Source organism: Dendrobates tinctorius, unplaced genomic scaffold, assembly GCF_039654945.1.
Source record: "Dendrobates tinctorius isolate UK_male_01 unplaced genomic scaffold, ASM3965494v1 ptg000295l, whole genome shotgun sequence".
Taxonomy (NCBI): Eukaryota; Metazoa; Chordata; class Amphibia; order Anura; family Dendrobatidae; genus Dendrobates; species Dendrobates tinctorius.
In genome coordinates, this window is record NW_027361962.1 from 1,138,673 (window position 1) to 1,165,941 (window position 27,269).

The 27,269-nt window shown below is 44.4% G+C and overlaps 1 protein-coding gene across 1 annotated transcript in view; it reads right to left on the minus strand.

Annotated features, from left to right (window-relative positions):
- Nucleotides 1-24,923: 24,923 nt before the first annotated feature.
- LOC141073040 (uncharacterized) overlaps nucleotides 24,924-27,269 on the minus strand; it is a 47,204-nt gene continuing 44,858 nt past the window's right edge. The window contains exon 3 of the mRNA XM_073560354.1: nucleotides 24,924-26,891. Coding sequence (XP_073416455.1) covers nucleotides 25,162-26,891 — 1,730 coding nt within the window. The 3' untranslated portion in view covers nucleotides 24,924-25,161. The remainder of the gene's footprint in view (nucleotides 26,892-27,269) is intronic.

Consider the following 27,269-nt stretch of genomic DNA (forward strand, 5'->3'; position numbering starts at 1 on the left):
CACTCTTTAGGCGCACGGCAGTGCTCAGAAGGGAAGGAGCATCATTTGAGATTTTGAATGTCAAATTGGCTGGAATCGAGAGCGGACGCCATGTCGCGTTTGGAGAGCCCCTGATGTACCTATGCAGTGGAAAGCCCCCATAAATGACCCCGTTTTGGAAACTAGACCCCCCAAGGAACTTATCTAAATGTGTGTTGAGCACTTTGAGTCCCCAAGGGCTTCACAGAAGGTTATAACGTAGAGCCGTAAAATTAAAAAATCATTTTTTTTCCACAAAAATGATCTTCAATGAGCTATAATTTTTCCATATTTCGGCCGGCAGAGACATATGTGGGCTTGATTTTTGCAAGAAGAGCTGACGTTTTTATTGGTACCATTTTCAGGCACATAACGTTTTTTGATCGCTTTCTATTCTGATTTTTCTGTTCATTTTTTGAATGAACAAAAACCAGCAATTAAGGAATGCTTCCCCCCCCCTCCGTTCCGCATGTGGTAAAATTAGTAAGGCAGCTTTATTCTTCGTGTCACTACGATTACAGTGATACCACATTTATATAGTTTTTTTATGTTTTGGTTTTTTACACAATAAAAACTTTTATAGAAAAAATATTTTTGCATCGCTTTATTTTGCGAGCTATAACTTTTTTTTTTATTTTATTGCTGATGATGCTGTATGGCAGCTCGTTTTTTGCAGGACAAGATGACGTTTTCAGCAGTACCATGTTTATTTATATTCGTCTTTTTGATCACGTGTTATTGCACTTTTTCCAAGCGGTATGATGATACTGCTTGGAAAAAGTACAATTTGCTATTTTTTTGTGTTTTTTTACGGCGTTCACTGAACGGGTTAACTAGGGTGATACTTTTTATAGATGGGATTTTTACGGACGTGTTGATACCAAACGTGCATTTTTTTGCTTGTTTTATTTGTTTTACATAAAAATGTGTAATTTTTAGGGGATTTTTTATATTATTTTTTAATAATTTTTTTTTTTTTTTTTTACCTTGTCCCTTTATGGGACTTTCACTTTCGCTTTCACTTTAGGTATAATACATTACAATGCTCCAGCATTGTAATGCATTATACCAATGCTGAGAGCTGCTGACACCATGCTGTGAGCATGATCTCACCAGCTCTCTGTAGGTAAATGACCCGGAGGTTGTCATGAAACCTCCGGGTCATCATGGCACAGGTCGTGCCCCGCGATTACATCGCAGGGACGGCGACCTGAGGCAGAGGGAGCCCCGTACCCTCTGCCTCCCCCTCTGAACGCTGCTATCACGCTCGATCGCAGCAGTGAGGGGGTTAACAGCCAGGGGCGGTGGGGGCTCCGCTCCTAGCTGTCAGTGCAGGACGCTCAGCCACTGCAGCGCTGGGCTCCTACACTGATCAGGCAAGGAGAAGCTCAAATATCAGCTTCTCTTGCTGATCACTGCTGTGTTTGGTCTGTCAGATTAACCGACCAATCACAGCGCTGTGGGTGCAGGGACGGAGTGCAAGGATCCCTGCCCCCCTTCCTGTGCTTCTCAGCTGTCATAGACAGCTGTCGGCACTGAACTGAAACTGCGTGTTTACACGTAGTGACAGTTCAAAGGCAGGACTTGCAGAATCCTTCATGGTGCTGAAAGTTACCTCCTGCCATGACGGACTGTGCACGTCCATAGACATTAAGGGGTTAACATACTGTATGTTTATGAAAAGATAGCATATGTATACTATATATAGTATTGGGTACAACTGAGTTAATTATATTAGTCCGGCCCTCTGACACCATCCCAATTTCTAATGCGACGCCATGGCAAAATTAATTGTCCACCCCTGTAATATACAAACCATTATTTCTTATATTTAGAGACACTATAGCGACAGGGTCTGTTCCACAAATGTGGTACCAATATTCAAAAAGGACTCTAAAAGTGAACCTGGAAATTATAGGCCAGTAATTCTCTAACTGGGTCACTGTGACCAGTGGGGACCGCAGGGGTCGGTGTTGGGACCTATTCTCTTCAACATATTTATTAACGATCTGGTAGAAGGTTTACACAGTAAAATATCGATATTTGCAGATGATACAAATACATGTAAAGCTGTCAATACAAGAGAACGTAGTATTCTGCTACAGATGAATCTGGATAAGTTGGAAACTTGGGCCGAAAGGTGGCAGATGCGGTTTAACAATGATAATTGTAAGGTTATACACATGGGAAGAAGGAATCAATATCACCATTACACAGTGAATGGGAAACCACTGGGTAAATCTGACATAGAGACGAACTTGGGGAACCAAGTTAATGATAAACTTACCTGGAGCTGCCAGTGCCAGGCAGCGGCTTCCAAGGCAAACATGATCATGGGGTGCATTAAAAGAGGTCTGGATCCACATGATGAGAGCATTATACTGCCTCTGTACAAATCCCTGGTTAGACCGCACATGGAGTACTGTGTACAGTTTTGGGCACTGTTGCTCAGGAAGTATATAATGGAACTAGTGTGAATACAAAAGAGGGCAACAAAATTAATAAAGGGGATGGGGGAACTACAATACCCAGAGAGATTAACTAAATTAGGAATATTTAGTCTAGAAAAAAGACGACTGAGGGGCGATCTAATAACCATGTATAAGTATATAAGGGGATAATACAAATATCTCTCCGAGGATCTGTTTATACCAAGGAAGGTGACGGTCACAAGGGTGCATTCTCTGCATTTGGAGGAGAGAAGGTGTTTCCACCAACATAGAAGAGGATTCTTTACTGTTAGGGCAGAGAGAATCTGGAATTCCTTGCATGAGGAGGTGGTGATGGCGAACTCTGTCAAGGGGTTCAAGAGAGGCCTGGATGTCTTTCGGGAGCGTAATAATATTGTGTCTTACAGTTATTAGGTTCTTTAGAAGAATGTAGATCTTGGGATTTATTCTAATAGGATGAACTGGATGGACAAATGTCTTTGTTGACCTTGCTAACTATGTTACAATGTTGCAAAAAAATGCAATTCCAAAGTTTTTTTTTTCTTACCATGTTCAATAAATGCTGAAACTGGCCTGCCATTGTGATTCTCCAGGACATTACAAGTTCATAGACACCAAACATGTCTAGGTTCTTTTTTATCTAAGTGGTAAAAAAAATGTAAAGTTTGGTTAATAAAAAAAAAATTGTCGCCATTTTCCGAGACCTGTGGAGTCTCTATTTTTTGGGGGATCTGGGGCTGGGTGAGAGCTTATCTTTTGCACGCCGAGCTGACTTTTTTATTGATACCATTTTGGTGTAGTTGCAATCTTTTGATCACCCATTTTATTGCAATGTGGTGGCAACAAAAAAAAGCTTAACCCCTTCCTGACATCAGACGTACTATCCCGTCCATGGGAGCCGGGCCCCTATGCCCATGGACGGGATAGTACGTCTAGCGCGATCAGCGGCGCCCACGTGGTGAGTGCCGCTGATCGCGGCCGGGTGTCAGCTGATTATCACAGCTGACACCCGGCACTATGTGTCAGGGGCGGTCACAGACCGCCCCCGACACGTTAACCCCTTGCACACCGCGATCAAACATGATCGCGGTGTACCGGGAGTTAAAGGGAAGCATCGGCAGGGAGGGGGCTCCCTCCGTGCTTCCCTGAGCCCCCCACGGCAGCGCAATGTGCAGCGCTGCTGCGGGGGACTCCTTTCCTCCAGGCCCCCGGATCCAAGATGGCGACGGGGGCCTGGAGGAAGCTGGCTTCCTCAGTGCCTGCAAAGCGCAGGCATGAGGAAGCCTTGTGCACTGCCTGTGACAGATTGCTGATCTGTCACAGTGATCTGTGATGTGACAGATCAGCGATCTGTCACAGGACAGTGATGTCCCACCTGGGACTATGTAATAAAGTAAAAAAAAACTAAAAAAAAATGTAAAAATAATTTTAAAAAAATCGCCAAATAAATTAGTGAAAAAAAAAAAAATATTCCCCAATAAATTCATTTTTTGAAAATAAAAAAACCCCAAAACAATAAAAGTACACATATTAGGTATCGCCGCATCCGTAACGACCCGCCCTATAAAACTGTCCCATTAGTTAACCCCTTTAGCGAACCCCTTAAAAAATAAAAATAAAAAACGAAGCAAAAAATAATGATTTATTATCATACTGCCAAACAAAAAGTGTAATAACGCGCGATCAAAAAGACGCATATAAATATCCATGGTACCGCTGAAAACGTCATCTTGTCCCGCAAAAAACGAGCCACCACACAGCATCATCAGCGAAAAAATAAAAAAGTTATAGCTCGCAGAATAAAGCGATGCAAAAATAATTATTTTTTATATAAAATAGTTTTCATTGCATAAAACCGACAAAACATAAAAAAACGACCTAAATGAGGTATCACTGTAACCGTACTGACCCGAAGAATAAAACCGCTTTATCAATTTTACCGCACGCGGAACGGTGTAAACGCACTCCCCCAAAAGAAATTCATGAAACGCTGGTTTTTGTTCATTCTGCGTCCCAAAAATCGGAATAAAAAGCGATCAAAAAATGTCACGTGCCCGAAAATGGTACCAATAAAAACGTCAACTCGTCCCGCAAAAAATAAGACCTCACATGACTCGGTGGGTCAAAATACGGAAAAATTATAGCTCTCAATATGTGGTGATGCAAAAACTATTTTTACAATAAAAAGCGTCTTTTAGCGTGCGACAGCTGCCAAAAATAAAAACCGCCATAAATAGTAAATCAAACCCCCCGTTATCACCCCCTTAGTTAGGGAAAAATAATAAAATTAAAAAAATGTATTTATTTACATTTTTCCATTAGGGCTAGGGTTAGGGCTAGGGTTAGGGCTAGGGCTAGGGTTAGGGCTAGGGTTAGGGCTAGGGTTAGGGCTTGGGTTAGGGCTGAGATTAGGGTTAGGGGTGTGTTGGGGTTCGGGTTGGAGTTAGAATTGGGGCTTTCCACTGTTTGGGCACATCAGGGGCTCTCCAAATGCAACATTGCGTCTGATCTCAATTCCAGCCAATTCTGAGTTGAAAAAGTCATATGGTGCTCCTTCCCTTCCAAGCTCTGCCATGCGCCCAAACAGTGTTTTACCCCCACATGTAGGGTATCAGCCTACTCAGGACAAATTGCAAAACAATTTTTGGGGTCCAATTTCTCCTGTTACCCTTAGGAAAATAAAAAATTGGGGGCAAAAATATCATTTTTGTGGAAAAAAATGATTTTTTTATTTTCACGTCCGAGCGTTATAAACTTCTGTGAAGCACTTGGGGGTTCAAAGTGCTCACCACACATCTAGATAAGTTCCTTAGGGGGTCTAGTTTCCAAAATGGTGTCATTTGTGGGGGGTTTCCACTGTTTAGGTACATCAGGAGTTTTCCAAACGCGACATGGTGTCCGATCTCAATTCCAGCCAAAAACGTCAAATGGCGCTGCTTCCCTTCCGAGCTCTGCCATGCACCCAAATAGTGGTTTACCCCCACATGTGGGGTTTCAGCGTACTCAGGACAAATTGCACAATAACTTTTACGGTCCTGTTACCCTTGGAAAAATAAGAATTGAGGGTGAAAAGATCATTTTTGTGGAAAAAATATGATTTTTTAATTGTATGGCTTTATGTTATAAACTTCTGTGAAGCCCATGGGGGTTCAAAGTTCTCACCACACATCTAGATAAGTTCCTTAGGGGGTATAGTTTCCAAAATGGTGTCATTTGTGGGGGGTTTCCACTGTTTTGGTACATCAGGGGTTTTCCAAACGCGACATGGTGTCCGATCTCAATTCCAGCCAAAAATGTCAAATGGCGCTGCTTCCCTTCCGAGCTCTGCCATGCGCCCAAATAGTGGTTTACCCCCACATGTGGGGTTTCAGCGTACTCAGGACAAATTGCACAATAACTTTTAGGGTCCTGTTACCCTTGGAAAAATAAGAATTGAGGGTGAAAAGATCATTTTTATGGAAAAAATATGATTTTTTAATTGTATGGCTTTATGTTATAAACTTCTGTGAAGCCCATGGGGGTTCAAAGTTCTCACCACACATCTAGATAAGTTCCTTAGGGGGTCTAGTTTCCAAAATGGTGTCATTTGTGGGGGTTTCCACTGTTTTGGTACATCAGGGGTTTTCCAAACGCGACATGGTGTCCGATCTCAATTCCAGCCAAAAACGTCAAATGGCGCTGCTTCCCTTCCGAGCTCTGCCATGCGCCCAAATAGTGGTTTACCCCCACATGTGGGGTATCAGCGTACTCAGGACAAATTGCACAATAACTTTTAGGGTCCTGTTACCCTTGGGAAAATAAAAATTGGGATGAAAAGATCATTTTTGTGGAAAAAATATGATTTTTTAATTGTACCGCTGTACGTTATAAACTTCTGTAAAGCCCTTGTGGGTTCAAAGTTCTCACCACATATCTAGATAAGTTCCTTGGGGGGTCTAGTTTCCAAAATGGGGTCACTTGTAGGGGGTTTCCACTGTTTAGGTACATCAGGGACTCTCCAAACGTGACATGGCGTCCAATCTGAATTCCAGCCAATTTTGCATTGAAAAAGTCAAACGGCGCTCCTTCCATTCTGAGCTCTGCCATGCACCGAAACAGTCGTTCCCCCCCACATATCAGGTATCTGCGTACTCAGGACAAATTGCACAATAACTTTTGCAGTCCAATTTCTCCTGTTACCCTTGGAAAAATAAAAAAAATTGAACCTGAAGTATTTTTTTTATGAAAAAAAGTTAGATGTTCATTTTTTTTTTTTAAATATTCAAAAAAATTCCTGTGACGCACCTAAAGGGTTAATAAACTTCTTGAATGTGGTTTTGAGCACTTTAAGGGGTGCAGTTTTTAGAATGGTGTCACTTTTGGGCATTTTCTATCATATAGACCCCTCAAAGTGACTTCAAATGTGATGTGGTCCTAAAAATAAAATGGTGTTGTAAAAATGAGAAATCGCTGGTCAACTTTTAACCCTTATAACTTCCTAACAAAAAAAAATTTTGGTTCCAAAATTGTGCTGATGTAAAGTAAACATGTGGGAAATGTTAGTTATCAAGTTTTTTGTGTGCCGTATCTCTGTGATTTAAGGGCATAAAAATTCAAAGTTGGAAAATTGCGAAATTTTCAAAATTTTTGCCAAATTTCCGTTTTTCTCACAAATAAACGCAAGTTATTTGAATGAAATTTTACCACTAACATGAAGTACAATATGTCACGAGAAAACAATGTCAGAATCACCGGGATCCATGGAAGCGTTCCAGAGTTATGACCTCATAAAGGTACAGTGGTCAGAATTGTAAAAATTGGCCCGGTCATGAACGTGCAAACCACCCTTGGGGGTGAAGGGGTTAAAGGGAATCTGTCACCCTTTTTTTCCCCTATTAGCTGCCGGCATAGACATCGGAGGCTTATCTACAGCATTCTGTAGGCACAGGGATTCATTCTAGAAGTCACCGGATCTTTTTGGGACAAAACAGCTCCTGCACCAATCTCCGATGCATCTACCTCTACCTGAAATGGAAGTGAGACATCAGGTTGCCGTAAAACCGGAGCAGAAGTGAACCTCCGCTTCAGCTCCTGAAAAGCCAAAACAGCCTCTGGAGACCAATTCAGCGAATCAGCGCCCTTCTTGGTCAGATCAGTCAGTGGTTTGGCAATACTAGAAAAATTAGCTATAAATTTACGATAAAAATTAGCAAAACCCAAAATCTTCTGGAGAGCCTTCAAAGAATTCTTCCTCAAAATCCGGAACACAGTCCGAACATGCTCCACATGAGAATCCCAATCACTGGAAAAGATCAGAATATCATCCAAATAGATGATCAAAAGTTTATCCGCAAAGTCCTGGAAAATATCATTCATGAAGGATTGGAAGACAGAAGGGGCATTAGTGAGCCCAAAAGGCATCACCAGGTACTCAAAATGTCCCTCCGGAGTATTAAACGCCGTCTTCCTTTCATCTCCATGCTTGATGCGAATAAGATTATACGCCCCCCTGAGGTCAAGCTTAGTAAACCAGCAGGCACCTTTAACTCTGGAGAATAAATCAGAAATCAGGGGTAACGGATACTGATATTTAACCATAATCTTGTTAAGGGCTGGTGATTCTGTTATAAATGAGTCACCAAGGAGGAAAAAATGAAAACAAGCTAAGCCCCAGAAAACCAGAGGTTGGTAACTAAGTGGATTGCAGACCCCTGATCCTATCCACACAACTAGCAGTAGCCGTGGAGCGTACCTGCGATGATCCCAGATGCCTCGTCACAGCCGGAGAACTAAAACAAACCTACTTCTCATCGCTCATATCCGCCCTGTCTCATAACCCTAAACAGCTATTCAACACCTTCAATTCTCTCCTCCGTCCCCCAGCACCTCCTCCCTCCCCACTCATCTCAGCTGAAGACTTAGCCTCATTTTTCAAGCAGAAGATTGATAACATCAGAGACAGTTTTGGTCAACAACCCCCAGAGCCCCTTCTCCCATCTTCCCAGCCCTCCACCTCCAAAACCAACTTCTCCACCATTACAGAAGATCGACTCTCCACTCTACTCTCAAGATCACATCTCACCACTTGTGCACTTGACCCGATCCCTTCCCACTTCATCCCAAACCTCACCACAGTCTTCATCCCAACCCTAACCCATCTCTTCAACCTATCACTAACAACTGGTGTTTTCCCCTCAAGCTTTAAACATGCCTCAATCACACCTATCCTCAAAAAGCCCTCTCTTGACCCATCCTCTGTATCTAGCTATCGCCCTATATCACTTCTCCCCTATGCCTCCAAGCTACTGGAACAACACGTCTACCTTGAACTGTCCTCCCATCTCTCTTCTTGCTCCCTCTTCGACCGCTTACAATCTGGCTTCCGGTCACACCACTCCACCGAAACTGCCCTTATTAAGGTCACCAATGACCTCTTAACCGCCAAGAGAAAGCGACACTACTCTGTCCTCCTACTCCTGGACCTGTCGGCTGCCTTTGACACAGTGGACCATTCCCTACTGTTACAGACCCTCTCATGCCTTGGCATCACAGACTTGGCCTTGTCCTGGATCTCATCATACCTAACAGACCGGACATTCAGCGTCTCCCACTCACACACCACCTCCTCACCTCACCCCCTATCTGTCGGAGTCCCACAAGGTTCAGTCCTAGGACCCCTGCTCTTCTCCATTTACACCTTTGGCCTGGGACAGCTTATAGAATCTCATGGCTTTCAGTATCATCTCTATGCTGATGACACACAGATCTACATCTCTGGACCAGATATCACCTCCCTGCTAACCAGAATCCCTCAATGTCTGTCCACTATTTCATCCTTCTTCTCTACCAGATTTCTGAAACTTAACATGGACAAAACAGAATTCATCATCTTTCCCCCATCTCACGTGACCACCCCAACGAACCTATCCATTACAGTAAATGGCTGCCCACTCTCCCCAGTCCCACAAGCTCGCTGCCTCGGGGTAATCCTTGATGCTGATCTCTCCTTCAAACCACATATCCAAGCCCTTTCCACTTCCTGCCGACTTCAACTCAAAAATATTTCACGAATCCGTTCATTCCTCAACCAAGAATCTGCAAAAACCCTAGTCCATGCCCTCATTATCTCTCGCCTTGACTACTGCAACCTCCTGCTCAGTGGCCTCCCCTCAAACACTCTCGCACCCCTCCAATCTATTCTAAACTCCGCTGCCCGACTAATACACCTGTCCCCCCGCTATTCCCCAGCTTCTCCCCTCCGTCAATCCCTTCACTGGCTCCCCATTGCCCAGAGACTCCAGTACAAAACCCTAACCATGACATACAAAGCCATCCACAACCTGTCTCCTCCATACATCTGTGACCACAATCGCATACAAGATTTCTCTCGTGCATCACCCCTACTCTGGAACTCTCTACCACAAAATATCAGACTCTCACCTACCATCACAACCTTCAAAAAGAGCCTGAAGACCCACCTCTTCCGACAAGCCTATAACCTGCAGTAACCACCGATCGACCAAACCGCTGCATGACCAGCTCTACCCGCGCCTACTGTATTTTCATCCATCCCTTGTAGATTGTGAGCCTTCGCGGGCAGGGTCCTCTCTCCTCCTGTACCAGTTATGACTTGTATTGTTCAACATTATTGTACTTGTTTTTATGTATACCCCTCCCTACATGTAAAGCGCCATGGAATAAATCGCGCTATAACAATAAATAATAATAATAATAATAAATAAGCCTAAAGCAAGAAAAGGGGAAATCTAAACTGCCCCAGAGCAGACCCCAAAGCAATAGACAGCCCCCAAACATGTATTGACGGTGAGACAAGATGAAAGCACAAACACAGATAGAAAAATAGGCTGAGCAAACGATGGGGCCCACACTAACTAGAAAGGACAGGAAAGGAAAGATGCTGTCTGCAATCACACACAAAACCCTGCCAAAAAATGTCCAACACTTTCTGATAACAAAAACCCTGAAGTCGCTAGACTTCAATTCCCTATATCAGCACTCTGGTATATTCTGAAGACAGAGCAAAAAGAGACCGATCTGATCAGGGACAAAAGCAAACTGGCATAAACAGAGACATAAGAATGGAAATTCAGCACAGCCCCAGCAGGGGCTGGCTGGCCACAAAAACAGAGTAAACCAGACCATATCTCATGTGAAAAATAGCAGAGCACACTTAGCTTGAGAAGGCAGGAACAGAACTGGAAACCAGAACCTCAGGGCAGAAGAAAATCACCAGCACAAAATTAGGGAGTCGGCTGTCTTAAATCCAGTCAGAGACTCCTGATGTCCACTCACAGTCCTCCTCCTCAGGAGGCAGGTCTCTGCAATTTAGATCAGCTTCATTACCTGCTGTCACCACCAGAGGGAGCCCGGATGGAGAACTCACGATTCCTCTGTCAACACAGCCATCTCCACCACCCTCACCAGAACCCAGAGGCAAACCAGGAAATGAGTTCACAACATGAGCCCATCTTGCCCAAACACATCGCAGAAAAAACCTACTTACAATTCCAACAACTATTTTCTCTTTATCTTCCTACTCCTACTGATTTCAGGGGACATCTCCCCCAACCCTGGTCCACCATCCCCCAACCTCAACCCTTACCTTACCTCATATCGAAACCATAATAATCTTATTAATATTACTTGCACTCCCTCAACTCCATCTTTTAATTGTGCCCTCTGGAATCCACGGGCTGCTTGTAACAAGCTTCCTTTCCTACACAACTACTTTCTGAACAACTCTCTTAATCTGTTGGCCCTCACTGAAACCTGGATTCAGGATTCTGACACTGTCTCTCCTGCTGCCATTTCCTATGGTGGCTTGCAATTCTCTCACTCCCCAAGACCCACAAACAGACCAGGTGGTGGAGTCGGCATACTCCTGTCCCCACTATGCACTTTCCAGGTCATCCCCCCAGTTCCTTCACTCTTATTCCCTTCTTTTGAGGTCCACACCATCAGGCTCTTCCGTCCCCTCTCCCTCAGAGTAGCGGTCATATTCCGGCCCCCAGGCTCACCCACCCACTTCCTTGACCACTTTTCAGCCTTTCTGCCGCACTTCATGTCCTCAGAACTACCAACCCTTATCCTGGGAAACTTCAACATCCCCATTAACAGCCCTACTTCCACATCTGCATCCCAGCTTCTATCACTAACCACCTCTCTAGGCCTCTCACAGCTTTCAACCTCTGAGACACACAAGGACAGTAACACCCTTGATCTGGTCTTCGGCAGGCTCTGTTCAATCTCCCACCTAAATAACTCACCGCTTCCACTATCTGACCACAACATTCTCTCCTTCACGCTCACAAATCCTCGCCCACCCCAGCTCACTCCTACCTACCACACAGTCAGAAATCTACAAGCCATTAACCCTCAGACACTTTCAGACTCCCTTCTCTCATCACTGTCCCCAATCTCCTCTTTTTCCTGTCCTAATCTGGCTGCTCATCACTGCATTGACACTCTTAAAAGCACCCTTGACCAAGTAGCTCCCCTCACCCTCAGAACCACCAACTACAGAGTAAAACAGCCCTGGCTCACATCGCAAACTCAACTTCTCCAGCGATGCTCTAGGAGTGCTGAATGCCTATGGAGAAAAACCTGCACACCAGAAGACTTCATCCACTTCAAATTTATGTTAAGAACCTAAATCGCTGCCCTTCACCTCGCCAAACAGACCTACTTCACCACCCTGATCTCCTCACTAGCCAACAACCCCAAGAAACTGTTTGACACTTTTCACTCCCTCCTCAGGCCAAAAGCACAAGCCCCTATCACAGACATTTGTGCTGATCACCTGGCCTCCCACTTTACAGAAAAAATAGATAATATCCGTCAGGAAATCTGCTCCCAACCACCAAGTGCTGTGACTCCCATCCCTTCCTGCATCTCCCCTGGCTCACTATCCACATTTGATCCTATCACAGAAGACGAAGTCTCCAGACTCCTCTATTCTTCTCGTCCAACTACATGCATTACCGACCCCATTCCCTCACATCTCCTCCAGTCTCTCTCTCCAGTCGTCACAACCCACCTAACTACAATCTTTAATCTCTCCCTCTCCTAAGGCATTTTCCCTTCCTCCTTCAAACACGCCACCGTTACTCCATTACTAAAGAAACCCGCTCTCGACCCATCCTGCACAAACAACTACAGACCAGTCTCCAATCTCCCCTTCATCTCTAAACTTTTGGAGCGCCTAGTTTACTCCCGCCTTACCCGTTACCGCTCCAATCACTCCCTTCTAGACCCTTCACAGTCCGGCTTCCGCCCCCTACATTCAACGGAAACTGCACTCATCAAAGTGATCAATGACCTTCTGACAGCAAAACGTAACGGTAACCACTCTCTGCTCATTCTTCTTGACCTATCTGCAGCTTTTGATACTGTTGACCACCATCTCCTACTCTCTAGGCTCCAGTCACTAGGCATTAAGGACACTGCTCTCTCCTGGTTCTCTTCCTATCTCTCTGACCGCTCCTTCAGTGTTTTGTTCTCTGGCTCATCTTCATCTCCTCTTCCTCTTGCTGTCGGGGTACCTCAGGGCTCAGTCCTTGGCCCCCTTCTCTTCTTTCTCTACACAGCCCCCATTGGACAGACCATCAGCAGATTTGACTTTTGGTACCATCTTTATGCTGATGACACACAACTATATACGTCTTCCCCCGACCTTACCCCCTCTGTACTACAGAACGCCAGTGACTGTCTGTCCGCAGTCTCCAATATCATTTCCACTCTCTATCTGAAACTCAACCTCTCCAAAACTGAACTTCTTCTGCTCCCGCCGTCTACTAACCTCCCTAAATCTGACATTTCCCTCTCCGTGGGTGGTACCACAATAACACCCCGGCAGCAGGCGCACTGTCTGGGCGTTATGTTTGACACCGATCTCTCCTTCACATCCCATATTTCAATCTCTTGCCCGCTCTTGCCGCTTACACCTAAAGAACATCTCTAGAATCCGCCCTTTTCTCACCATGGAAACAACAAAAACCCTCACTGTAGCATTGATCCACTCCCGCCTGGATTACTGCAACACTCTATTAATTGGCCTCCCCGTCACTCGACTATCCCCTCTCCAGTCCATACTTAATGCAGCAGCCAGGGTCGTCCATCTGGCTAATCGGTACTCGGACGTGTCCGCTCTTCATCAGTCATTACAGTGGCTGCCCATTCATTATAGGATCCAATTCAAAGTACTTGTTCTCACCCACAAAGCTCTCCATGGTGCAACACCCCCCTACATCTCCTCCCTCATTTCTGTCTATCGGCCTAGCTGATCGCTGCGCTCTGCAAATGACTTTCGACTAACCTCTGCACTAATCCGTACCTCCCACTCCCGACTCCAAGACTTCTCCCGTGCTGCTTCTATCCTCTGGAATGCTCTACCCCAAGAAATTAGGACTAACCACAATTTGCATAGTTTTAGGCGCTCCCTCAAAACATATTTGTTCAGAGTGGCTTATCACGTTCACTAATCAAAGTCATTCTATGTGCAAGTGTGCGTGTGTAGCCCATTCACTTATCTCCATCCATCCTTCACTCCCTCAAGATGGCTGGACCTTCATTGTAAATACATGATTGTGAATACACACATGTACTTTTTATCTCCCTCACCTCATTGTAGATTGTAAGCTCTCACGAGCAGGGTCGTCTTATTTCGTCTTATTTTGCTTTAATTATTGTATTGTTAACGTTGTTTCTTATAACTTGTGTTTTGAAACTGTTAAACTGTAATGCGCTGCGGAATATGTTGGTGCTATATAAATAAAGATTATTATTATGATTGTGGAAAAAATATGATTTTTTATTTTCACACCTGGGCGTTATAAACTTCTGTGAAGCACTTGGGGGTTCAAAGTGCTCACCACACATCTAGATAAGTTTTTAGGGGGGTCTAGTTTCCAAAATGGGGTAACATGTGGGGGGTTTCCAAAGTTTAGGCACATCAGGGGCTCTCCAAACGCGGCATGACACCCGCAGACCATTCCATCAAAGTCTGCATTCCGAAACGTCACTACTTCCCTTCCGAGGCCCAACTTGTGCCCATACAGTAGTTTTCTCCCACATATGGGGCATCAGCGTACTCAGGACAAAATTGGACAACAACTTTTGGGGTCGAATTTCACCTGTTACCTTTGGAAAAATAAAAAAAATTGGGGAATAAAGATCATGTTTGTGTAAAAAATTAGATTTTTTTTATTTTAACGCCCGGGCACTATAAACTTCTGTGAAGCATTTGGGGGTTCAAAGTGCTCACCACACAACTAGATAAGTTCCTTGGGGGGGTCTAGTTTCCACTGGGGGGTCTAGTTTCTACTGCTCAGGCACATCAGGGGCTCTCCAAATGCGATATGGCACCCGATGTGTCATGGTATGCCTAGGTTACTTTAGGCTAAAACCCCGGGAGCCCTGCGGTGTCCCTCAGACTAGGGAAAACCCTGTCTGTCCCTCAACCCAGGGTTTACACTGAAGGTGTGCCTGCCTGGGCCTCCACCCTGTCCCTGTCTCCTGTCCAGCCCTAAGCTGAACCCACCACCCTCCACCCAGTGAGGGGACCAGACACCAGACCCCACAAATATGTATGGACAGGGGTAAAAGAAACACCACACCGTTAATACACAAGGGAATACAATAATGTGCAAGGGCAACCAAATATATATATATAACAGATAGGAGAAAGAACAACTGAGAGATATACTGCACCAGATATCAGACGCTCCAAAACCACCACTGCTGACCGGTATTGCTAGCACTAGGCAAAAGCTATAGTCGGCGACGCCCATAGTCAGGACAGACTATTTAAAGACCAAGGGCGTGGCCCAGCCCTCAGCCAGCATGACAACCTGGTTAACCCTATCCCGACTGGAACAGAATACCCAACAAAGTCCCTGAGCATACTGTAGTGGAATAGGGTATTACTGCTGTCTGCCGGACACCCTGGTGTGAACAGTGTCCGACATGACAGTACCCAGCCTTCTACGAGGGACCTCCGGAACCTCACTATGTCGAGGACCTGGCTTGTCCGGATGGCGACGATGGAACATAGTAACCAGTCGATCAGCATGAATGTCTGAGGCCGGCACCCATGTCCTCTCCTCAGGACCATAGCCACGCCAGTGGACCAGGTACTGTAGAGTGCGACGCACAACCCTAGAGTCCACCACTTTGGACACCTCAAATTCCAACGCGCCATCCACCAAGACGGGAGGTGGTGGCCCGGGAGAACCATTCGCCAAACCCACGACCTTTTTTAGCAATGCTTTGTGAAACACATTATGAATCTTATACACAGCTGGCAACTCCAAACGAAATGCCACGGGGTTGATCACTGCAGAGATCCTAAATGGGCCAATGAACCTGGGACCCAACTTAAGTGACGGTATTTTGAGCTTGATGTTCCTTGTAGATAACCACACCCAATCACCCACACACAGGTCCGGACCTGGCACACGTCTGCAGTCAGCCACCCGTTTGTACCTGGAACCCACCTTCAACAAGCGCTGCTTAACTCTCCTCCAAACAGACGACAATTGAGCTCCCAACTGGTCCTCCTCAGGGACGCCAACCGAGCACCCCTGACGCAAGGTACAAAATTGAGGATGTTGACCATACACACAAAAAAAAGGAGATTCCCCAGACGATTCCTGGCAATGGTTGTTTATTGCAAACTCTGCCAGAGGAAGAAACGCTGACCACTCTTCCTGATTGTCAGAAACAAATCAGCGCAAGTATTGCTCCAGGTTTTGGTTCATCCGCTCAGTCTGCCCATTCGACTGAGGGTGGAAAGCCGATGAATGAGATAATTTGATCCCAAGGTGAGAACAAAAAGCTCTCCAAAACTTTGCCACAAACTGCGTACCTCGATCAGACACAATGTCAGACGGGACACCATGAAGTCTGACCACCTCGCGAATAAATATCTGAGCAAGAGTCTTAGCATTGGGCAAAGATGGTAAAGCAACGAAATGTGACATTTTGGAGAACCTATCAACAATTACCAAAATGACCGAGTTCCCCGCCGAGGCGGGCAAGTCTGTAATAAAATCCATGGAAATCTCAGTCCATGGCTTACTGGGCACCCCGAGAGGCTGCAACCTACCAGCGGGAAGGGAACGAGGAGTCTTGGCCCGTGCGCACGTGGTAAAGGCAGACACATATGAGGCCACATCCTGCCGGATTTTAGGCCACCAAAAACGACGCGATACCAGTTCCAGAGTGCTCTTAACCCCTGGATGACCTGCCAGTACCGTGTCGTGATGTTCACCTAACACTCTAGAGCGTAGACATAGTGGCACAAAAGATTTATTAGCAGGCAACCCCGGCGGTACCTCCTCCTGAGCCTCCGCAATCTCTGCCTCAATTTCTGTCGTGATGGCAGATACCACCACACCCTTTTGGAGAATAGGCACCGGCTCTTCACATAACTCTCCACCAGGAAAACACCTGGATAAAGCGTCTGTCTTAATATTCTTCGAACCAGGTCGATAGGTGACAATGAAGTTGAACCGGGTGAAGAATAATGCCCAGCGAGCCTGTCTAGAGGACAGGCGCTTAGCAAATTCTAAATAAAGCAAATTCTTATGGTCAGTTATCACAGTAATCTGATGAACAGCCCCCTCCAAGAAGTGTCGCCACTCCTCAAATGCCAATTTGATGGCCAACAATTCCCTGTTGCCAATATCATAATTACGCTCCGCAGGCGACAGCTTCTTGGAGAAGTAGGCACACGGATGCAACTTGGCCCAAGATGGGCCCTGAGACAGTACAGCCCCCACTCCAACCTCCGACGCATCCACCTCCACGACAAACGGTAAGGAGACATCGGGCTGCACCAGAATGGGCGCTGAGGCAAAACTATTCTTGAGGAATTCAAACGCCTGTACCGCAGGCTCAGACCAGTCAGAAAAGTCGGTACCTTTTTAGTCATGTCAGTAAGTGGTTTGGCAATCATAGAGAAATTCTTAATAAATTTCCTATAGTAATTGGAGAAGCCAAGAAATCGCTGAAGCGCCTTAAGATTATCAGGCCGATCCCAATGTTGTACCGCCTGCACCTTTGCGGTGTCCATCTTAAACCCTGAGGCGGAGATTATATAACCCAAGAACGGTAGCTCCTGTACGACAAACACACATTTTTCAAGCTTGACATAGAGCCTGTTCTCTCTGAGCAACTGCAGGACCTGTCTAACATGCTCTATATGTGTATCATGGTCGCTAGAGAAAATGAGGATGTCATCTAGATAAATAATAACAAATCTCCCCAACAAATGAGAGAAGACATCATTTATGAAATGTTGAAAGACCGCCGGTGCCATAGTCAACCCAAACGGCATTACCAAACTCTCAAAGTGACCCTCAGGGGTATTGAATGCCGTCTTCCACTCATCCCCCTGACGGACTCTTATAAGATTGGACGCTCCCCTGAGGTCCAGTTTGGAGAACCACTTGGCACCAACCACTTGGTTGAACAAATCGGGTATAAGTGGCATAGGGTAAGGATCACGAACCGTAATCTGGTTGAGTTCTCTGAAATCCAGACACGGGCGTAAACCGCCATCCTTCTTTTTAACAAAGAAGAAGCCAGCAGCCAGAGAAGAGGAAGGTCTAATATGACCCTTGCTCAGACTATCCGCAATGTACTCCTTGAGAGCTAGCCTCTCGGGACCTGAGATATTAAACATTCTAGCTTTAGGTAACTTGGCCCCTGGTTTCAACCTAATAGCACAGTCATAGGGGCGATGCGGTGGTAGTTCTGAACAACCCTTCTCAGAAAATACATCCGCATAGTCCAGCAACGGCTCTGGGATACTGGGAGTCAAAGCGGAAATACATGTAGCCAGGCACCTATCCTGACACTCCTTGCTCCACTGAATTATGTCCTGGGTCTTCCAATCAATAACAGGATTATGCATTGACAACCATGGAAAGCCCAGAACCATCTGAGCCGGTAAGTTACTAAGCACCTTACAAGTTACCCGCTCTGAGTGTAATACTCCAATGTGGAGTTGTATATCCAACACACACTCTGTGATCTCCCCTTGAGACAACGGGGAAGCATTGATGGTAACCACCCGGATGGGGTTCGGCAATTTCTCCACCGGAAATCCCGCTGTATGCGCAAACTTCTCATCAATGAGATTGGCAGCTGAGCCACTATCAACTAACACTGTAATAGAGAGCATTTGCCCCCCAAGTGCTACCCTAGCAGGGAGCATACACTGGGAAACCATGACGGAGGATACACAAAGGCTCAGACTAGACTCCTCCAAACCCTCTGAGCCTATCAGTTTTCCGCCGGCGCGCCCTTCTTAGGTACCAGGGGGCAAGCGTTAATAAAATGTCCTCCTTTGCCACAAAAAAAACAAACCCCCTGCCTTCTGTGCCAAGTACGTTTAGGCTTGTTACTCGGTGACTGTGCTATACCAGCGATCTGCATGGGTTCCACGGATTCACCCGAGGCAACCTCACCTACAACTTCCCCACCTCCCGGAGGCAACGAAACCAGCGCCCCCTGACGGAGACGGCGGTCTATGCATACTACAAGTGCCATCGCAGCCTCCAGAGAGGCGGGAGTCTCGTACATTAGGAGAGTCTGTTTAACCCTTCCAGAAACCCCATGCAAAAATTGACTTCTAAGGGCAGGGTCATTCCACTGCGTGTCCACCGCCCAGCGCCGGAATTCCGTGCAGTAATCCTCAGCTGGTCGCTCACCCTGTAGTAGTGAGCGTATCTTAGACTCTGCTAAGTTTAATCTATCCGGATCGTCATAGATCAAACCCAGAGCAGAGAAAAAAAAATCTACAGACTCAAATGCCGGTGAGTCAGACGGGAGTGAAAAGGCCCAAGCCTGTGGATCACCACTCAGCAAAGAAATCACCAAGCCCACGCGTTGAGCCTCATTACCTGAGGAATGTGGACGCATACGGAAATACAATTTGCATGATTCACGAAAAACCGTGAACTTACCACGATCACAAGCAAATCGTTCAGGAAGGGGAAACTTGGGTTCAGCTGCCCTGGCTGCAGCCTCAGCAGGTACTGCAGGAGCTGACAGGCCTTGTTGCTGGACCGCCCCCCTAAGTTCAGTGACCTGTATGGATAGAGCCTCCAGCTGCTTGGTTAGGGAAAGTATAGGATCCATAGTAAGTAACCCCTATATTCCCTATCTATACTTTTTTTTTTTTTTCTTACTTTAGTATTTGGGCCGACTATAATGTCATGGTATGCCTAGGTTACTTTAGGCTAAAACCCCGGGAGCCCTGCGGTGTCCCTCAGACTAGGGAAAACCCTGTCTGTCCCTCAACCCAGGGTTTACACTGAAGGTGTGCCTGCCTGGGCCTCCACCCTGTCTCCTGTCCAGCCCTAAGCTGAACCCACCACCCTCCACCCAGTGAGGGGACCAGACACCAGACCCCACAAATACATATGGACAGGGGTAAAAGAAACACCACACCGTTAATACACAAGGGAATACAATAATGTGCAAGGGCAACCAAATATATATATATATAACAGATAGGAGAAAGAACAACTGACAGACATACTGCACCAGATATCAGACGCTCCAAAACCACCACTGCTGACCGGTATTGCTAGCACTAGGCAAAAGCTATAGTCGGCGACGCCCATAGTCAGGACAGACTATTTAAAGACCAAGGGCGTGGCCCAGCCCTCAGCCAGCATGACAACCTGGTTAACCCTATCCCGACTGGATCAGAATACCCAACAAAGTCCCTGAGCATAGTGTAGTGGAATAGGGTATTACCGCTGTCTGCCGGACACCCTGGTGTGAACAGTGTCCGACATGACACGATGTCAATTCTAGCCAATTTTGCGTCAAACGACGCTCCTTCCCTTCCGAGCTCTGCCATGCGTTCAAACAGTGGTTTACCCTCATATATGGGGTATCAGCGTACTCAGGACAAATTGCACAAAAACTTTTGGAGTCCTGTTTTCCTTGGGAAAATAAAAATAGGGGGTGAAAGATAATTTTTGTGGAAAAAATATGATTTTTTAATTTTGTGGCTGTACGTTGTAAACTTCCGTGAAGCCCATGGGGGTTCAAAGTTCTCACTATACATCTAGATAAGTTCCTTGGGGGTCTAGTTTCCAAAATTGTGCAATTTGTGAGAGGTTTCCACTGTTTAGGCACATCGGGGGCTCTCCAAATGCGATATGGCATCAAGCCAATTCTGCGTTGAAAAAGTCAAACGGTGCTCATTCTCTTCCGAGCTATGCCATGTGCCCAAACAATGGTTTACCCTCATACTCAGGACAAATTGCACAATAATTCCTTGGGGGGTCTAGTTTCCAAAATGGGGTCACGTGGGGGGCTTCCACTGTTTAGGCACATCAGGGGCTCTCCAAACATGACATGGCATCCAATCTCAATTCCAGCCAATTTTGTGTTGAAAAAGTCAAATGGCGCTACTTCCCTTCCGAGCTCTGCCATGCGCTAAAACAGTGGTTCCCCCCACATATCAGGTATCAGCGTACTCAGGACAAATTGCACAATAACTTTTGCAGTCCAATTTCTCCTATTACCCTTGGTAAAATAAAAAAAATTGGACCTGAATTAATTATTTTGTGAAAAAAAGTTAAATGTTCATTTTTTTTTTAAACATTCAAAAAAATTCCTGTGAAGCACCTGAAGGGTTAATAAACTTCTTGAATGTTCTTTTGAGTACCTTCAGGGGTGCAATTTTTAGAATGGTTGCACTTTTGGGTATTTTCTATCATATAGACCCCTCAAAGTGACTTCAAATGTGATGTGGTCCCTAAAAAAAAAATGGTGTTGTAAAAATGAGAAATCGCTGGTCATCTTTTACCCCTTATAACTTCCTAACAAAAAAAAATTTGGTTCCAAAATTGTGCTGATGTAAAGTAAACATGTGGGAACTGTTACTTATTAAATTTTTTGTGTGCCACATCTCTGTGATTTAAGGGCATAAAAATTCAAATTTGGACAATTGCAAAAATGTTGAAATTTTCACCAAATTTCCATTTTTTTCACAAATAAACGCAAGTTATATGAATGAAATTTTACCACTAACATGAAGTACAATATGTCACGAGAAAAACAATGTCAGAATCACCAAGATCCATGGAAGCATTCCAGAGTTTTGACTTCATAAAGAGACAGTGGTCAGAATTGTAAAAATTGGCCCGGTCATTAACATGCAAACCACCCTTGGGGGTAAAGGGGTTAAACATGAACCATGTATGAGGGAGTCGGAGTCGTGGAGTCAGAGTCGAAGTTGGAGTTATGGAAATTGAGGTGTCAGAGTTGGACTCAAGAGTCGGAGGATTGGCTTACCAACTCCACAGCCCTGGTGGCGATATTTGTCTCCTGTGTGGTATCATTCGGTCACTACATGGTCTTAATATGTGATTTGGTCATGGTGTGACTGTATTTTTCTCTTGCATATGGTAGTTTTGTTCATTTTAAAATATGTATATGGCACATTTCCTTAAAGAAAAAGAAAAATATACCTAAAAAGAGTATTTGATATTTTTAGTAGGTTAGAGTAAAAGTAGGGCTCTGCCAAGAGTCTCCTTGTGGTGGCAGCTTAAAAAAATCTTTTTGGGCAAAACAAAGGCTGATGGCCATATATATGATAAGGTGTTCTAAAGAAACTGTTAATGAGTGATTGGTGAGGACGTGGTGCAGAAGTGGGTTTTCGAAGAGTGGGCAATGGGACTGCCGAGGAGGAGCTAGGGTGAAACCTGGGTGGAGTCCAAGGTGCCGAAAAATGTTGCCTGTATGGGCCCCTAAATTTTCTGGTGGCAGTCTTGCATAGGGCTGTCCTGTCATGGTCCAGTCCGGAGTTTATTTTCTGCTGTCTTCACTCTGGACTGGTCATGCGGGGGTTAAGCTCCTCAGCCTCGTTCTGGAGCTAGCTGGGCTATTTCAGTCTCTCACAGCCTGCTGACCAGTGTTAGTGATAGCTCAAGCTTCCAGTTTAGAGCCTCTGACCCTTGTACCTTGGTGATCCTCCTGCCTCTGACTAGTATCCTCGTGTATGACCCGGATTGATCTCTGACCCCGTCTCTTGGTATTCGTCTCTGCTCCTACGTTTCCTCTCTGGCATTTGACTTCCCGGCTTGTACCCTGACCACGTATTTCGCCTCACGTTTCTGGACCCTGTGCTCATGTTTTGGCTTTCTGACCCTCGGCTTGGTATTTTGACTACGTGTATTGCTGCTCTTTCTGGTACGTCTGCTCCTGCTAGTTTCTGACTCGGTTCGTCTGACCATTCTCTCTCATTACCTGTCACACCTGTGCTATTGCTCAGTGTTGCTACTCTTAGTGTCTAACCTCTCTTCCCTCACCAGCTCCCCCTGGTGGAGGTTTCATTACATAATCACTAACCCTGGTCAGCAGGCTGTGAGAGACTGAAATAGCCCAGCTAGCTCCAGAACGAGGCTGAGGAGCATAACCTCTGCATGACCAGTCCAGAGTGAAGACAACAGAAAGTAAACTCTGGACTGGACCATGACATGTTCTTTCCCTTGTCATCCTGGGCTCAGACTAAACCTTGGTTACAGGCCAGCTAACCGTAGCACAAGGACTCCTGGCAAGACAGAGGCCCTGGATTGCTGGACGATCAAGCCATTAAACTTTAATATATGGATAAATGGGCACAGCATTGGGTGCTTATACATTACATACTAGGGAACTTGCGGACATCTATTATGAATCACTAGATCTCTAGCTCTTAAATAAAGCGCTGGACACTATGAAACTAAGGAAATAAATAAATAAAATATGCAGTCTGGCAGATTCCATCCCCTGCCATTACCAATGCTGGGTTCATCATCAGACCACCTGATAGAGAAGCGTGGATCATCAATCTTGTGGTGCCAATGTTAATGGCACAGAGAGTTTGGAATTGCCAAAAGTGGCCTAAACAAACACAGTCACCGTCATTCGTGCCATATACATATATAGGAAGAAAATCATTAACTGATTTGTTATATCGGCAGCTGGCTCCTAACACAGAACCTTGATAAAAATTGGTAAGAACCCTTCCCCACAAGAGATAGACTCCCGTTCTGTAGTATGTCATGTTATAGGATGAATTCAATAGATAGATGTCTCCCTTTAACTATAACTACAAAAGAGTCCTGATTCTATCACTTAAAGGCCAAGTCTGAAAACTTCCGACTAGTTAGAACATGGACAGTAGCTTAATTGTGACTCCTGTTCCGAAACAAAAGAAATACTAGGCCAATCCAAGCATAGCTGCTTCTCTGGCTAAGCCAAGTTGCAAATGAAGCTGGGACTGAGTTCTGAGACAAAAGGACTCTCTAACTGGAGTCTAGGCTAGAAACACAAAGTGTGAAGTGCAAGGCCGGCGATATGAGGTACGATGCCCGGGGTCAAAGGTATTAAGCCAGAGGGACGAAGTCAGAAGCACAAGGCACAAAGCCAAAGGCATGAAACGACAAGGCATGAGGGGTGCAGAGGTGCTATGAGACACAGATGCTAAGAAGCACCATGTGATGCTAAGAGGCACCCAAGAGGCCCAGAGGTCTTGTGATCCACAATGAGGCCCTGAGACGCTATGACACCCAGAAGCGCTATAAACAGAGAGGCACTATGAGTTCCAGAGGCACTATCAAGCACAGACTAGGGTCACGCTTGTGAGACCGGACTCAGTACATTTAAGTGAGCAATCCATCTGAATTCGGGATAAACCACTGTGAGTGGTACATTTCAATTGTCCGATTAGCCCCACCTGAAGGAGCCAATTTAATGAGGTGCAGCTGGAGGGCAGTCTTCAGAGATAATGTGCTGTATTAACCCCAGGTGTCCTCCTATGGATGGAGCAGTAATGCTGCATTAATGCAGATGTGCACAGGCTGGCTGTTGGTGGAGGGACCTCTACCTAGAGAGGTGTTTGCCTCGAACTGCTTGTTAATGGAAAAGAAGGCCGAGACCAACCAATTCCCCTGAGTCTGTCCTTTCACAATAAACAGGATAACATATTTTCAATCTAGGACCAACCTCTCATGTGATATTCCCATGTCGGGACAAGAAAAAATACTGGAAGGTGGAGGGGAGAGGGGCCCTTTAACCTGTTCCATCAGAGGTCAAGGAAGGACAACCTCTTGGTGTGCTGTCTAAAGAGATGTACTAGAAAATAAGTTTTGCAAATTGCTCAAAAATAATGTAAACTGCTATACTTTTAACCCTTCTGACAAAATAAAAGGGCATTTGAAGAATTATGGTGACATTATAAAACAGAAGGTAAATGTTACTTATTCAATTTTTGGGTATTATAACTATATAACTATTTGGTTTATGGGTGTAAACAACGTTTGAACATTTCAAATTTTTCATATTTTTTGCATTTTTTTAATTCTAATCAAAATATTTTGATTTAAATTTATTACTAAGGTAGAATACAAAGTATCAAGAACAAAACAAACCTCTCAGGCAACTGAGAAAAGTTTAAAAATTCCATTGTTATTACCACAATAAAGATTTGAAAAATTGGGCTTGGTTACTAAAAGATTAAAATGGCTTAGTCCCAGTGTGTCTTCTCTTCTGATGTATAACAACATTGTTTGTTAGTAAAACATTTCCCACATTCGAAACATGAAAATGGCTTCTCTCCTGTGTGAATTCGCTCATGTCTAATAAGATGACATTTCTTATTAAAACGTTTTCCACATACTGAACATTAAAATTTCCTCTCTCTTGTGTGACATAGCTCATGTGTAACCAGAACTGATTCATCTGCAAAACATTTCCCACATTCTAAACATGAAAATGGCTTGTCTTCTGTGTGACGTCTCTCATGTGCAACAAGACGTGATTTCTTAGTAAAACATTTCCCACATTCTGAACATGAAAATGGCTTCTCTCCTGTGTGATGTCTCTCATGTACAACAAGAAGTAATTTATGAGAAAAACATTTCCCACATTCTGAACATGAAAATGGCTTTTCTCCTGTGTGAATTCTCTCATGACTAACAAGATTTGATTTGTTAGCAAAATATTTGCCACATTCTGAACATGAAAATGGCTTCTCTCCTGCGTGAATTCGCTCATGTCGAGAAAGTTGAGATTTTTTATTAAAACATTTCCCACATTCAGAACATGAAAATGGCTTCTCTCCTGTGTGATGTCTCTCATGTACAACAAGAAGTAATTTATGAGAAAAACATTTCCCACATTCTGAACATGAAAATGGCTTCTCTCCTGTGTGAATTCTCTCATGTCTAATAAGTTGAGATTTCTTATTAAAACATTTCCCACATTCAGAACATGAATATGGCTTCTCTCCTGTGTGAATTCTCTGATGTACAACAAGTTGTGATTTGCTAGCAAAACATTTTCCACATTCTGAACATGAAAATGGCTTCTCTCCTGTGTGAATTCTCTCATGTTCAAGAAGACTTGATTTCAGAGAAAAACATTTGCCACATTCTGAACATGAAAATGGCTTTTCTCCTGTGTGAATTCTCAGATGTACAACAAGTTGTGATTTGTCAGAAAAATATTTTCCACATTCCGAACATGAAAATGGCTCCTCTCCAGTGTGATGTCTCTCATGTCTAACAAGAAGTAATTTATGAGAAAAACATGTACCACATTCTGAACATGAAAATGGCTTCTCTCCTGTGTGAATTCTCTCATGTCTAACAAGTTGTGATTTGTTAGCAAAACATTTGCCACATTCTGAACATGAAAATGGCTTCTCTCCTGTGTGAATTCTCTCATGTCTAACAAGTTGTGATTTGATAGCAAAACATTTCCCACATTCAGAACATGAATACGGCTTCTCTCCTGTGTGAATTCTCTGATGTACAACAAGTTGTGATTTGCTAGCAAAACATTTTCCACATTCTGAACATGAAAATGGCTTCTCTCCTGAGTGATGTCTCTCATGTTCAAGAAGACTTGATTTCACAGAAAAACATTTTCCACATTCTGAACATGAAAATGGCTTCTCTCCTGTGTGAATTCTCAGATGTACAACAAGTTTTGATTTGTCAGAAAAACATTTTCCACATTCTGAACATGAAAATGGCTTCTCTCCTGTGTGATTTCTCTCATGTCTAACAAGATGTGATTTGTTAGCAAAACATTTGCCACATTCTGAACATGAGAATGGCTTCTCTCCTGTGTGAATTCTCTCATGTAGAACAAGACATGATTTCTTAGCAAAACATTTCCCACATTCTGAGCACGAAATTGGCTTCTTTCTTGTGGACGCCCTTTTATTTTCCACACTTTTATTTTGCCTAACAGTCTGTGATGAATTAGGAGATAGTTCTTTGCTAGGAACGGCTGAGGGTATATCTGAGATGTCGCCATGCTCTTCATATGTTTCTTGTTTGAAGCTATCATCTTCTACTTTAATATACGAAGATATCAGATGTCCTTCGGAGCTGCTATTATACTCATCTGTAGAGAATAAAAGTGATTTGATTTTTGAACAAAACTTTAAAAATCATATTTATCTAAATGCAAAAATTAAAAATGTAAGAAAAATGTTAAAACTTTCATACATTTTCTAAGGTATGTAGTAACGCTTTATCATAAACTGACTAAACTGTTATTTACATGATGTGAGGATTGCACAAAGAATCAATTGTACTAATGTTCCTTCCCGATCATTGCCGAGTGCAAAGATCAAACGTCAAAGAATAAACCATTTGTCAATGATCACATATTTCATTATAATATTATATAGTTGTCGGCAGTGCATCCATTGTATACATAGAAAGTGTTCTGCAATAATAAAACTGCATAAGAACGGAAACAAACCATCGTTGCTGCATC